The sequence below is a fragment of the Macrosteles quadrilineatus genome, unplaced genomic scaffold (assembly GCF_028750875.1).
Source record: "Macrosteles quadrilineatus isolate MER2022 unplaced genomic scaffold, UCM_ALF_1.0 Scaffold_8__2_contigs__length_117827958, whole genome shotgun sequence".
Lineage (NCBI taxonomy): Eukaryota > Metazoa > Arthropoda > Insecta > Hemiptera > Cicadellidae > Macrosteles > Macrosteles quadrilineatus.
Genome location: NW_026542601.1, coordinates 52030646 through 52046816, shown reverse-complemented (window position 1 = coordinate 52046816; position 16171 = coordinate 52030646). Strand labels below are relative to the sequence as shown.

Below are 16171 nucleotides of genomic sequence, written 5' to 3'. Positions count from 1 at the left end.
TTGACATGGTGTACGATGGCCACGAATACCCACTGACAAAGCTGCTCATCTTAACTGATTTATGTGCCGATGTTGTAATTGGACATGACATCCTTCGGCAACATTCTGCTGTGGAGCTGAATTTCGGTGGTAAACGCCCACCCTTCAATGTTTGCAATCTACTTAGGGCTAAAGTATCACCACCACCACTGTTTGATAATCTAACTAATGACGTCAAGCCTGTAGCCATCAAGTCCCGCCGCTACTCTGAAGATGATAGTAAGTTCATAAAAAGTGAAGTAAGTAGGCTTATATCAGAAGGAATAATTGAACCGAGTAAATCACCTTGGAGAGCACAAGTGATTGTGGTCAACAATGGGCACAAGAGACGTCTCTGTATTGACTACTCTCAAACCATCAACAAATTCACACAGCTTGATGCCTACCCTCTACCTCACATTGAATCATTTGTCTCTAAGCTTGCTCAATACAAAGTGTTCAGTACAATCGATCTGAAGGAGGCATATCACCAAATACCTATTCGGAATGAAGATAAACCATTCACTGCATTTGAAGCTAATGGGAGACTTTACCGATACACTCGAATTCCTTTCGGCGTAACTAATGGTGTGGCGTGTTTTCAAAGAACTATTGATCAGATTATAGAAAATGAAAATCTACTAGACACGTTTGCTTATCTGGACGATGTAACTATTTGTGGTCGTAGCCAAGCAGAACACGATCAAAACCTACAGAGATTCATGGAAGCAACTAAAAAGTATAATCTTACCCTGAACAAAGAAAAATCTAAGTTTTCGTTGACCAGCATTCCAGTTCTGGGGTACATTGTAGAAAACATGTCCATGCGTCCTGATCCTGACCGCCTGCAATCACTCTTGAATTTCCCCGTTCCAACTGATAATGCAAGCCTTAAAAGAGCTCTTGGCATGTTGTCCTATTACGCAAAGTGGATTCCTAAATTCTCTGAAAAGGTTCATTGCCTTACTACAGTCAAATCATTCCCAGTAGGCAGTAAAGAAATATTGGCCTTTAAGACATTAAAAGAAGAAATAGCGAACTCCAGTATGTCTGCAGTTGAAGAGAATATTCCATTTACTGTAGAAACAGATGCATCTGAATCAGCTATAGCGGCTACCCTTTCACAAGCTGGAAGGCCAATATGTTTCTTTTCAAGAACCCTAACTAAGAGTGAACAACATCTACCTGCTGTGGAAAAAGAGGCCCTCGCAATATTCGATTCAATACAGAAATGGAGGCATTTCCTGATTGGAAGACGGTTTAAATTAATTACAGACCAGAAATCTGTGTCATATATGTTCAATCAGAAACACGCGGGAAAGGTTAAGAACAACAAGATTTTAAAGTGGCGATTGGAACTAGCACCTTTCTCTTATGACATAGTGTACCGTTCTGGCAAGGAAAACGTAGTAGCAGATGCATTTTCACGAGTTTCATCTTCCATCTCTTGTAGAGATTTCGAAAAACTCCGTAGAATTCATTGTGACATTGGGCATCCTGGAATAGTACGGATGGTTCATTTCTTAAAAAGTAAAAATCTCCCTTACTCTATCGAAGACGTCAGGCGAATGACCGCTTCATGCTCTGTTTGTGCGGAAGTGAAACCTCGGTTCTACCAAAAAAACCCCATCAACACTCATCCATGCAATGGCTCCTTTCGAGAGACTTAACATTGATTTTAAAGGGCCAATACCATCTGTGACAAGGAATAAATACATACTCACGGTTGTTGATGAGTTTTCAAGATATCGTTTGCCATTCCTTGCTCGGACACATCAGCATCTTCTGTTATCAAAGCACTTACATCAATCTTCACCATCTTTGGTATGCCTGCTTTTGTCCACTCCGACCAAGGTTCTGCTTTCATGTCAAAAGAACTGAGTGATTTCTTACACTCTAAAGGAATCGCCACTAGCCGATCTTCACCTTATAACCCTCGAGGTAATTCTCAAGCTGAGCGATATAATGGAACGATTTGGAAGACTGTATCTCTTGTTCTAAGAAACAAGGGACTGAAGACAGAACAGTGGGAGTATGTTTTGCCAGAAGCTTTGCATTGTATACGCTCGTTACTATGTACAGCTACGAATGAGACCCCACATGAACGACTTTTCAAACACCAGAGACGATCATTTTATGGCACCTCTCAACCTCAATGGCTCATGAATCCAGGACCAGTATTAGTGAGAAGGCATGTAAGAAATAACAAATATGAACCTTTAGTGGAACAAGCTCAGCTGATAGAGGCTAATCCAGACTATGCTCGCATCAAGTATAGAGATGGTAGAGAGGCTCTGGTATCGGTGCGACATCTCGCTGTTCCTCCTGAAGCTATCCAACAAGAGGATGAGCCAGTGACTTCGGAAAATCCCAGTCAAGAACTAGATCCTGCTCTTCAAGACCTGAGACGTGAATCAAATCTGCTTCGACCTGAAATTGGGAACTCTATTCAATCTGAAATCGAAACATCCCCTCTGCATGAGACCGTGACCCCAACTTCTGTGAGGGATAACGAAGAAACAAACCTGCGTCGTTCCACTAGAGTCCGAAGACCTCCCACCTATCTAAGGGATTACATTTAAAAAAAAAGATGGGGTGAATGTTATGTAATATGATTCCTTTTGTACTGTCAAATATTTATTCAGCTGTTTTATTTAAGACTGTTTTGTTTATGTATGTAATGTTTACAGTTTTGTGCAATTCTCTCATGTAAAATGTAGCTGACTATTAAGTTGAATAAAACCATATAAATTTGGTTTCTAAACATTTCTTTTCATAACAGTCAGTACGCCAAAAGTTAATTTCAGCTATTAATTTTGGTTTCTTTTTATTGTCTGTAAAGTTTGAGTTATTTTTATGTATTTTTCAAAAGAATTTTTTGCTCTTTAAATAGCCATAGGCTATGTTTTTTTATTACAGTTTTTTTTTATTTCAGGCTTTTTATTTCAGTAAGATAATACTGTTAATACTGTTCGATGAAATGGCGACCATACATAGTAGGTATTTTAAGCCAAGTATGAATGGAGATGAGTGTAGGATGAGTGGCGCGATCTTGTAGTCTTGTTAGTGACTAAGGCCGACATTCTTTAGACACAGCTGTTAATTAATAGCCCATAATGGCAACTAAGGGACCTACAGTTTATAGTGGAATCCGAACCACATTTTTTCCTTGGTATACGTATTGGTCTAATTATCAGGATAGTACTGGGGATAGTCGTAGTACTCACTCGTGCGGACATTAATCCACACCAGGGAGTATCACATCCACAGTGCATGCCTATAAATATCCACAATTCGTGACCTCCTAGTAGCTGGATTACAGGACGACGCCACCCGTCCCAGTCAAACAAGTAATACAACACATAATCAAATAAAATATACGCTTAAACATGAATGTAATATGTTTTACAGTGTCTAGAAAAGAAATAATGGAGTCTCTGAACAGGTTTATCCATTTAAAGTTAAACTGAGCATCCTACAAATCATTCTCTGCATTCTCCAACTTATTGTCTAAACAAGATCCTTGACTATGGGTAAAAGCTACATATTTTGTAATTTGTAATTTGAATTTGTAATTTCAGGAGGGAGCTGTTTTATACAAAGCTGTAACATCATCTCTGGTTTCCATTATGTCTTCCTTGTTTGACTTTGTAAAATCGTTACACAATCTAACAGAAAAAGGGTGAGTACAGTGTTATTTTTGTATTTGAGTACAATAACAATAACCTGATAATGATACAGCTGACACACCTGATAATAAATTACTAGTGTACATGTTGCTCGAATTCGAGCAATTGCAAAGTATTAAAGGAGTTTGTTATGTTTTGGCTGTAATAACCATATACAAAAAGAAAGAGTTTATAAGTGGACTGTATAAATATTAACTGATGTTTGTTACCTTGATGTTGCATTGGTTTTCACTAGGCCTAATCCTCTTCATGTATTTTCCATTTAAAAATTTATTGTCCAGGGGCCCCTTTTTGTGGTTCTCTTCATATTGCATACTGGCAATTTAGTTAAATATATCTTGCTATTTTACTTTATATGTATCTTGCACTGCACTTGATATTAAATGATATTAATTTTGCACTGTGAACTGATCTGATGCTAACTGGCATCAACATGGTTAAAGTAGCACAGTTAAAGTGAGAGAGTGATTGAACTGTACTGTATGATTTTTGGACTGCTTGCATTTACAGGACTGACAACTTAAAAAATGAAATTATCCTGCTCATACCAACTTGGTATTATAAGAAATTAAATCAACTATTCTTTCTTGCTTACTAATTATAAATTAGTAATTTTGACAATATCTTTTGTCATGTTAAATAAAATAAATAATAAAGTAATAATTACATGACAGAGTTATTTCAAAACGAATATCATATTCACAATGAGTTTAAAAGAGTCAACTCAAAGATTACCTGTGTGTAACTCAGACCATGTTTATCTTCGTTATTGATAAACCTAAAGCATTCCAGCCGGTTTTCTCCTTCTCAAAATGCACACAGGCAACACAGGTCATTGATAGAGGGCCAATTGAGAACGAAAAGTCGTTTTGGGGTAGTGTTAGGGCGCGTTTGTAACCTAATAGTTGAGATTGTCTAGGGTCAGGTGCTGACTGTGATGAGTTAAGCCTATTACGCGCCACTGTTCTGTAGCTGCGGTCACATATCACGATTACGCCTCCTGTCTATGTTTCGTTGTCGTCGCGTTGGAGGCATTTAAAAGAAAAAACAACAAATAAACTAATTATAGCTACACAAAACAACGATAAACGCACAAATTTAAGTTATAATCATGCTAACACGATCCTTCATAGCGACACAAAACAACGATAAATACATAAATTTAAGATACAACCATACTTAACACGATCCATCTTGGGGGTTATGTTTACACAAACTCAAATAGTAAATAAATGTACTCAATGCGTTTCATTGAATTGAAAAATAAATAACAGCAATTAAATTATACAGCTGATCAAAATGTAAACAATTATGTTCTCCATAAGGATAACATGGGAACTTTCAAAGCCACTGGGGCAGAGCCCAAGGGACGTTTTCAAAAATGTAAGGCCAGTTTGCAAATCTACGCGACACGCTCTTTCCAATGAGACGTCAATGGATAAAATCGGTTAAGAAATGGTGGAGGAGTTCAACCGACAAAGTTTCATGTAGCGTATTAATTATTTAGATCACAATCTTTGCTCTTCATCCTTCATTATCTATTTATTCCTGTCCTTGATTGTTGAGCTTTAATTATTTAAATTAGTGATCTGGGCTAGAGAAACAGCTGATCTTAGTTACATTGCTATTAGCTCTACAAGTCATCCACTCAATCATGCACTCACTCTTCATTCAGCTTAAAATTCGTACACAGTGATGTGATGCCGCAGTGAAATGAAATGATTAAGGTAGCCTATTTCATTATTTTATTCTTTGATATGTTTCTTGTAGGGATACCAATCAATTGTAGTTTCACTCTGGATTTGTTAAAAACAGAATACAGTGCTAGGCCTACGTCGTTAAGTCGGCTCCCTTTAAGTCGGATCTGTGGTTGAGGATCAATTTCCAATAGATTAACATCCACATGAAGATTATTACAAGATTTGCATTTTGGTGGTGCTTAATGGTTGCTGATATGAGTGCACGAGTGAGCATTGATTGTGCTTTTTCTATTTTTTCACAACCGATTTTGTTTGACGAGACTAAATGGTGAATCAGTGGTTCAGTCGGTAGCGCCACGAACTTAGGAGGCCAAGGCAGTGATGTCGTGGGTTCGGATCCTGGTCTTGCCGCTACTTTTTATACGTACAGTTCACCCTTGTACTGTACCAGCTCACCCCTTGCTTTGCTAGATATGTGCCATAGCCATAGCTTTGGACAGGGAAAAGCAAGATTAAAAGAGGCTGCCAACCTCTTGCAAAAAAAAAAACAAAAAAAACTCATCTGACATTGTTTTTTATATTTTTATTGTGGTATGTAAATATTTTTTCTTTTTCTTTTTATCGTTTTTCTCTGGAGTTGGGGAAATTATTGTGAATGTATTGATGATTTTTATTCGCTTTTTGCTATTAGTCTGATTAGTACGGATTTTCATTATGACAGATTGGCTGTGGTTCCAACTGTACAAACTTAACAAAGACCTTCTAATTTTTAAAGTTTTTTAGTCAAGTTTAACATTATAAGTACCTAGAATAAATATATAGGCAATGGATGATAAGGATTACCTTATTTATAAAATTCATATTTGTTACATCAGTTAGTTAGTATTTCTATATCCTTGCAGTAAAATTCCGATTAATTAAAATAATGAGGGTTAAGCTGTTTTGAATAACCTATTTTTCTGCTAACACTTTCGCTACCGCTCTCCAAATATTTGCGACATGTATCGTTTGCTCCATTTTACTCCCTTGGCCAAGCCGAACCAAGTAACTGTGCCAAACCAGACACTCCACATTAACCAGCTAATTTGAATTTGAATGTTTTTGAATTTATTTCAATTTTGTAATGGGTACGATTAAGCTGAATTTAGGTTAAACTTTGTGCAGTTAAAAGGTTTAGCTGTATTTCTGGAGGTAAATGAGAGGTTTTATTTTTAAAAGTAAATATCTGTTGTCAGTTAGGCCTATAAGGCAGAGAAGATCTATCCATCCATTTTAATTTTAGGGCGAAAGACAGACTGACTTTGACCGGTCAGTTCTGGGACGCCTGCAGTGCTGTTGACATCCTTCCCAAGGATAACTTACAAGCCACTCTCCAAGTTTTGGCCAATGAAGTAAACTTAGCCTCAGACGCCAAGGAGGAGTTGGAAACTGTAAGACAATTCTGTTTCCGCTAATTTACATATTTTAAAACTCTTTTTTGGTCACACTACTCTGTTCAAGTTGACTTGCCGAGCTTGGATTTTGTCTAAAAAATTGCCTGCTTAGTCAAATGGGTTTTTATTAACTTACATATTAGTAAATGTATAGATTTATGAATTTTGCCGGACACCAGCTTATTAATATTATACAGTACTTATTTTTACTTATTGTTTTGTACTAAGCACATGGTCTAATATTTTAATAACAGTGGAAATATAAATAACTAACCTAACAAGATTTTCAATATACTTAGTTTTATAGAAACAAATCCCTATATAAATACTAAATATATGTCTAATTTTCTAGTGACAGTGATTGGTTATTAAACAACAAATAACCTCTCAGACAGATTATTAGTTGGGATTGTTAAGTGTGTATGTCGGTGACATCATTATATACAATTATTCTTTTTTTTTTGTTAGGTAAAGGTAATATGACAATTGACAAAAAAACTGTACCTGTATAATAATCCCAGAGACCAACCACACTCATCCGGTAAACACATAATAATTTCCGGACTAGTAATGTACAGTAGGGTGTTGATTATGCAATACAATTGGGGCAGAGAGGTGTTCGGATAATCGATCATTCGGATAGTCGAACCTTAGTGTAAAATGGCATTATTTATTTGTTAAGCGTAGTTAGAATCCATCAATATTGGCATAAAGTTACAATTTGAGCTACAAACAACATTAGCAATTATTGTAGAAGATTTAATTTACTATTATGCAACTGTCATCATCAGCACAGGTGATATCAACAAGATCTTCGTCATATCTGACCATATCACAATGATCTTCTTTAGATACTGTACATAGAGCAATAAAGCATAGCACACTTAGCATTGCATATAAGCTCAGCATTGAGCATAGTATACTATGCTAGTATACTTTACAGGCTTTCATCCTCATTGTTCAGCACAGACGCAAACTTTGTAATAGATGCATTGTTCTTTTTAATATCAGTGATTGTCGAGTTCTCAACACCAAACTCACAAGCTAATCTTGAACCACTTGCACAGTTTTTTAGTCAATCTAATATTATTTATTTTAAGTTTGTCAAATATCCAAAGAACAAAACGTCCCCTTTTTGCTGACATTGCTATAGCCTACTGTATCAAAATGCAAGCAAAAAATGCCTCTTCCTTGAAAAAATTATCATTGATGTTACTATCACCATGTGAGGTTATGTGTATAGATTTGTGATACCTACAAGACAGCACGAGCACTGTTTCACTGAGTTTTGTGCAAAGCGTTGCGCTGCTTTCCTAACATGGTGTGGCGGTAAATTTGAATTTACCATATTTGGCAACAGTTTTGGTTTACCCACGTTTTGGAAGACCGGCATTTGGATAATCGATGCTCTAATCTCTAATGTAATATACTATTACGAGAGTACAAAACTCTTAAAGCACCTCCAGAGACAACATGCAAATGGCTGCTTGTTATGTTGCTCAACTTACATCAGTAATATAGTATTCATATTCTACTTAAATTTTTTTTCAGACATTAAAAGAAGACGATGAGGGGAATGATGAGTCATGGACAGACTCCGAGCGAGAGCTGGCAAAAAATGCATTAGGACTAACTAAGGTAACAAGATAGTGCTTGTTTAAAAATGATTTATGTACTGTATACTGATATAAATAACAATCACTTGTTTTGTTTGGTTATGTTTTTGATGTTTGAAAATTATTTTCTTGGCTAAATACACCTTACAATGCAGGATATATAAACAAAAAAACACACATAGTTACAAATAGAAAAATAGTGGATATTTGCTAATACAAATAGAAAAACAAATCTGAGCTTGTATTCTTATTATTTCGACACAAAAAGAGTGTGCATATAATGAGGGAAGAATGAGTGTTGAATGGATTGAGATGACAGCTTTGTTACTAAGATAAGCTTATTTTTTAGCCATGACTAATTTAAAGCCCAATTATCATGTACAGCTGGGTCCAGTATTGATCTATCAAACAGTTTTTGACATTTTCAAGATTGAACTTACTACAGTACTTTTTCATTACTAGACGAGTACTAACCCCTCAGCTATCCAAGTGTAGAAGATTTTCTAAAACCTGTTGAATTTACAAACTTGTACAAACGTGTATCATTTTCAGGTAACACATGTTTGTGTCAAATGGTTAAGAGATGCAGTAAGAAAGCAAGGATCATTAGCAAGCACAGATGACCTGGATGTCGCGGCCAGCATCGGGTCTACAGTGAGCCCAGCTTTGGACAATTTTGTCTCAGAACTTTACCATCCGGTGGATTTCCCAACAGTTTATGAAATGGTGAGGGTTTTATAAAAAAAGGGGTGAGGATCTGTAGTAAGTTATAGAAAGCTATTTTAGATTGATGTACATTTTAGCTTGGTCCGAAAGTCAAAAACATTCTTTGGTCAACTGGCTGTTTGGAAAAATGTCAATATTTTAAATGAAGATTAGATTTGTAATGACATTTTTTTGGCTGGATAAAAAGGTATATTATATGGCTTAAGTTTTAATTTTGTGTTCTAAGTGTGAAATGAAATTTTTTCTATTGTTAAATTAATATATTTTTAAGCACACTGATTTATTATTTAGAATAATAATAATAGATATTTTTGTGTTATCCTGTACTCTAAGATGAGCAATGTTTGCTTGCATGTATGTATATATGCTTACACAATGATCTCTAAAACGGCTATGGCTATTTTCTTCAAATGTTGTAAATAATTTATTTCTGACCTAAAAACATGATTGACAACAGCCACTACCTCTGAAAATCTAACATTGGCCTTGTGGGTTGCCAAGTAACTACGTTGGGTGACCTAAATAACAAGGAGAAATTAAACAAAAGACTTGAAAGATGTGTTTATAACCAGCCATCGACAGTATACCAGCAAATTATTACAGTATACAGTACAAAGGGAAAAACATCAAAACATCAGTTATTACTATATTGAGCAAAGATTACACTGAAGATAACTATATGTAGAGGAAAATAGTTCCGATCAAATACTGATTATTTTACTTGGCTCTCTCCTACGAAAACTTAATCCCCAATGTTATGTGGCAATAGCAAACTATAGTTTAACAGTGAAATAAACTTTTAATAATATTAGTATAATATTTATTTTATGTAAATTAGAATTTAGAAAAAAAAATTATTGGATGTTTTAATTTAAACACATTGTCGAAACAATGTTTATCTAAGTATATAAAACAAGTGATTTTTACCATTGACTGTAAAATAAATTGATGTCGTGTGATTGCCGGAAAAATTTTTCATCATAATAAATTGAAAATCAACTAAAACATAAAAGATTTAGGTCAATCAATACCCTGATGTTTCTTGAATTGAAAAACAGCTTTGTTGTTTTAAATCATTACAATTAATACTTTATTTTCAAATAGACTTCTACATAAGCTCGAAACTTTGAGAGTCACTAAGAATAGTAAGAATCCACCTCAAAAGATTTATTTAGTAATCAAGCAGTCATATTATATACAAAATCTTTAAAATCTTCTATTTAGGTTATGATTGATTTACAATAATTGTCACCCTAATTGTTTCACACAAACTTGGTAAGAATATATTTTCTATTGCAGGCAGAAAAACTAGTGCAAGTGTTGCGTTCTTTATTGACGACAATGAAAGGGACCCATTTTGCTCTGGCCTTCAGTTCAGAGAACATAAGCAAGTTGGAACAATTCATCAGCCACAATCACCAGAAAGTTGACCCGAGTGTTGCTGCAGTACCTCAACTTGCTAGTCTATGTCTAAACTCCAGCCATGTCGAGGGGTAAATAAAATCTATTTTGTATAAACGCTTGTAATTTCACCTGCACTCAACCATTTTATCACAGCTTTTTTTGGGATTTATTAGTTGTTTAACAACGGTCCTGCAAGCTTTGGCTATAGAACTAGACATATTGTTGCTATTTTAAAGTTTACCTCAGTAGTCAAAAGTCAAGGATAAAATTTAACTTGAGTCACCAATGATTATAATTTCACTAAGGCCTACTAGTTGCACTCATTTTTGTTGAAAAGATTTTCTCTTACCAGTAAGGGGATAAACCAATTGGGTGACCAAAGTTGAGTTTTATAATGACCATTGGAACTGAATTTCAGTTCTAAATTAGTTTTAGAATCTTAAACCAGTTTCTTCATCATCAAAGGAAAAGATAACGACTAATGGTAAAATATAAAAGTTTATATTGAACATTGGAACCAAATTTCAGTCGTAAAAAAGTTAGAAAACAATAACCCAATGATGATCAGAACTTAAATTTGATAATGCAGATTGAATAGCAATTCCAATAATAAAAAAAGGGTACTTTCCTGTTAAAGGGTACATTCATTATTATCGATGGTGTTTTTCTCGATATATCGACATTAACAAATTGATACATATCATTTGACAACTACGATAAATATTGTCCAGTATCAAAAAACAATAATAAAATGAAACTGTTCTAAAAAAATAACTTAACATAACTAACCAAACTTGCTGTAACATTTAAAAATTCCGTGTTTAACTTTCCTTTTCTATTATCAAACCCATGTTTAAATGGTACAGCAAGTATGGTTGGTTATGTTAGGTTAGCTTAGAACAGTTTCATTTCTTAATCCATATAATAGACTGTTGTAGCCTAAACAAGATCAGTTAGTTGTTGTCAATTTGTAATGGATCGGAAAACAAAAATATCGATATATCGAAAAAAATCATCGATTATAATGAATGTTCCCTTTAACAGGAAAGTACCAAAAAAAGACTTATAGTTGATCAAACAACTGGGAAATGATAATTTGTTCCCTGTGTGAAAATTGAAAGATAGTGTATCACCTGCTGTGATATATGACATACGAGTAACAGTAACGTTGTCTCCACACCACCTAAGAACAAGGTAATGTTTTTGTGACAACGCCATACAACTTGGAAATCCTTGGATTATAACTATGACAGGTTAGTGGTCAAAACTTTATGACTTGAAATTTTACAATGTGAAAATCTTATCTATCTTGTTTTACATTTTAGTTAGGCTAATACGTTTGCAAAAGTTGACTTTTATTTTATAACAACATCTAACATCTAACTATGAGGTCATGTTTTGTTGGAACGAAAACCAATTTGGTAGACTTTTAGTTTTGTTTCACAATAAAGTTTTCTGTTATTGAAATATACTTTACTGATACAATAAAAGAAATCGGGGTAAGAACATTTAAAACAAGTAAACTAACCTAGCTTTTATTGAAGGTAAGAATCCATTCTGTTATATTCCTAACTTAAATTTTTCTTGTTTGACATTACTATCAGTTGTATTGTGGTTTACGATTGTGATCTAAGTATTGTGATTTTTGTGCTTTGTGAAAGGTTTTTGAGCTTAAACCAAAACAAAAGTTCTTAAAATATCTATGCCTCATGTTACATTATTAGTTTCCTAAGTAATTACGCTGTTTGATATTGGAGGTCTTAAAAATATATACATATCTTGAAAGGAGAAGCGTAGAAAAAGTACAGTAGATTTTGAAGTCAGTTACTGTTTCTCACATATAGGTAAATTATTGTACTGAGTTATAAATCATAATCACTCTCTGTGTACACTGCATGAGAGAGATGATTCATTGAACAATCACATATAAACTGACAGTAAATATGAAGTGATGTAATGGTAAGACCTGAAATTAAACAACATGCTAATCATTTTTTCAACAGGCTAATTAATCTTTGGCACTGGTTTTGTTGCTAAAGCTCAAAAAGCCATTTCTCACCCTCATCTGCGGGATACTATCATTTATCTGTTCTGTTGAGTCTGTTTATCACAACATAATCCATTTGTAATGTGTTTTTTTTACCATCATCAAAATCGTTACCACGATCGTGTGGTAGCAAAAAACACCATGTTTTTTTTTTGTGTGGAAGGGGAAGTAGGCCTAAGTCCTATTCAGAGACTCCTAAAATATACTTGGAAAATCTTAAACACTATAAACACAAGGTATTATGAATTAATTTAATTCTTGGTCCACCTATTTTGATAATGTTTTTCACCTTAAAATGCAGTTTCTGGCAAAATAATTTTTTGGTGAGAAAAACGCTCAGTATGGATAAGTAAACACTAGTAAAATGTTAACCAGAGGAGTAACTATAAATACACAGCCTGTAATTTTCACAAGCTGAGGCAGGTAAACTAGTGAGTTGACCAAGGGATCAGAACCCCCAATCAATGTTGCCATCTCCTGATCTGAGCTTGCTTGGCCATTGATCAGTCTACCACACTAAACTGGTCAAGCAAATCCCAAACAGTTCTATATAGAGACTACAGCTACAGCATATGTCAAGTATGGTTATATTTATTGAGAAATTTCCACTTTTCAGTACATAAACATACATTGCTATAGAATTATATTTTCAATCAAAATTACCTTATTTATTTACATTATATTTTTACTTTTGAAAGAAGTATAAGTAAACATTCCATTCCTTAGAATTCATTCACTACTGATCGCCACATATTTGCGACGCTTAAGTCATTGCCACAGCCCGAGGTATACATTTTAACATTACATAGACTGGGTGTCACTTGGTTAACAGTACACACAGACCCCAGGCCAGTAATGCAGCAAAGTAAAAATCAGTTTTGCCAACTATCCGTTACTAATCAAATCATCATATCCACAGACCAAGTGATGCACATATGCAAAAGACATCACTGTAGACCGCTGCAGAGAATTCAGGGTCTTCAAATAGACCGTTATGAATGAAAACCACACATGAATGAACAATTTAGTACTAGTGTGGTAGCGAATGTGTTAAGGTAGTTTTATATCTAGTTTTAGAAAGAAAATTAACATGCATGGTTGATCTACTGACAGAGTGTGCTCATATCATTTACAGTACCTATTTCTGTATTATACACAGACTTTTATCCACGCCTTACTAGAAGGTACAACTACTAACTGTTAGCACCTTCCATGTCTATTAAGGCACAAAATTTATATAACATATCAAAAATTATTAAGGTCTTAAAAAATTAAAATTATTATTACGTCTAAACAAAATTAGTAAAGCATCATACACCAAGGGGGAAAATAAAATGTTGACTAGCACATTGAGAGACTACTTCAAAATCTACATTATGTGTGCTAGCTAAATTAAGACATTTTGAATGTAGTGAAGTAATAGATACAGGTTCAATCAATTTTAAATTCCAAATTACCTTACTGTTTGGAATAACCAACCATAATTATTGTTTACTAACAATACCGTACTGATAAAATCATGACACAACTCTCGCATTGCTTAAGTAATTCTACTTACATACAGTGATGAGTTATCTTATCTTATCTAGGCTACATTTCAATTAGTCAAAGATAGTTCCCAAGTTCAGTACTCACAAATTGAATGATACTGATATATCCTCCAGTGGAGCATTTTGATTGTTCCATAGATAAATATTCTAGGAAGTGGAATCAAGTGGTGATTTGGAGTTCTGATAGTTTAAGTAAGTTAAATTAATTTAATAGCCAACATCCTTCCTAGTTTGATAAGTTTGAGGAGATCAAAATCAAATTTTGTGGGGTGCACGAGTAAATTATTAGTTTTTTATTTAATTTGGGTGTTTTAAAGCCATTGGATTTTTTCCCCTGAGGGACCTGTCTAATCCCTGCTGTTTAACTTTGACCTTTTGTTGGACAGATAAATAGGCCTAATAGATAAATATTCCTTCTTGTCTTTTTCCCCACACATTATTTACAATTTTAATGTAACAGCTCAAATATAGATAAATTAATAATTAAATTACTTTATAACCTGGCTAGAATTTCACTTACATATCCCCATAAACTTGTCAGATTTATGTTCTTTTTAAAACACTAATTTAATAAGTACTTAGGTTTGCTGCTACGGGGAAGGTAATGCTTTTAAGCAGGTAATGCTGGGGAAAGGTGTGTTTTAATTAAAATATTGATAGCTTAGTATGAAATTAAAAAAATTAAAATTGCTAAATTTGTTAGAATATATCCGTAAAACAAGTAAACTACTACAGTTTATTTCCTATAAGAATAACATAAGAACTTTGAATTTACACTTTTTTTAATTTTTGCCGTAACTTTTAGGCATAAAAAAAGCTTTCATATACAAAATTATTTATTTTTTAGCTCTACAAAATGGTTGGAAAATAAATAGCAAAACTTGATTTTAAGAAAAAAAATGGGAAAACCCAATTTTTACCCCATAAAATAAAATCCTGTTCCCATGACATATGAATCCGAGTCTGATCATGCTGGATTGGGAACTTGTTTGAATAAATGTAGGTTTACACTCTTATACCAAATTCCATCAAAATCGGATCAATTTTGCTCGAGTTACAGTCGGTGTTTATGGGACCTCAAAACGAAAAAGCAAATTGGTCCCGGTTCCAGGTCTTACCATCAGACCTAAGGTAATAGTTTTAGCTTATTCCCTATTGAAAATTCGCTAAAACCCTCATTTGAAAAAAATTCTATGATCTATATACACTTCCAGGTTGTCCATCCAACAGAGAAAAGTAAGAACTAAACTTGAATTTTGACGACCCGAAAAAAGCTAGGAATCGTACTTTTTGTACTACAAAATAGTAAATTTGTATGGAATCAGAAAATTTAAAGTTTTTCATGCAAACTACCACAAGCCACCTTTTGTTATCTTAACACGTCTTTGTGTAACTAACGTAAATCTCGTTTGTGGTAAATAACCTCGATGTATCTGTGATCGCGAGAGATTATTACAACGTTGCTGTGGTGGCAGTAGATGATCTAAAACGGAATCTTGGGATAATATGTATAAAAGAGAAATTTTGTACTCTCCGTTGAACTTAAAGAAATGACACAAGATACCTGTGTGCCATGCACAACAGACAAGTTGTTAACATACTGGATCTGCGGCTGTGGCTAGTGTAAAAACACCAACTGTGAAATCAGCTGATTTAGCAAATATTCCTGCTCTAGAACGGAAATGAGCTATTTTGCGTATTGTTTAAAGCTGTGGCTATGTGATATTTTCCATGCAGTGGTAGGAAAAGGTAGTTTACTGTGGTCTCATTTTTAAAATGACTTCTTAAACAGTTTTTTTCTCAAGGAATAAGAATGTCCTCTACCCTAATAGAACTAACTCAAGTTTACCTGGAGATTGAAGTATGAAACAAAATATGCTGTTTAGATGTAATTAAATGGAATTAATTTTTCAGACGGTCTATGAAACACATTTTAATAGGCTAAGGGTTAACATGTTGCTATTACTATTTACCTAATGATGTATTAT

The 16171-nt window shown here is 34.2% G+C and overlaps 1 protein-coding gene across 1 annotated transcript in view; it reads left to right on the top strand.

Annotated features, from left to right (window-relative positions):
- LOC129001602 (cyclin-D1-binding protein 1 homolog) overlaps positions 1–16171 on the top strand; it is a 35441-nt gene that overhangs the window by 13393 nt on the left and 5877 nt on the right. Inside the window, exons 4-8 of the mRNA XM_054428956.1 lie at positions 3600–3700; positions 6690–6837; positions 8392–8478; positions 9009–9182; positions 10482–10675. Coding sequence (XP_054284931.1) covers positions 3600–3700; positions 6690–6837; positions 8392–8478; positions 9009–9182; positions 10482–10675 — 704 coding nt within the window. The remainder of the gene's footprint in view (positions 1–3599; positions 3701–6689; positions 6838–8391; positions 8479–9008; positions 9183–10481; positions 10676–16171) is intronic.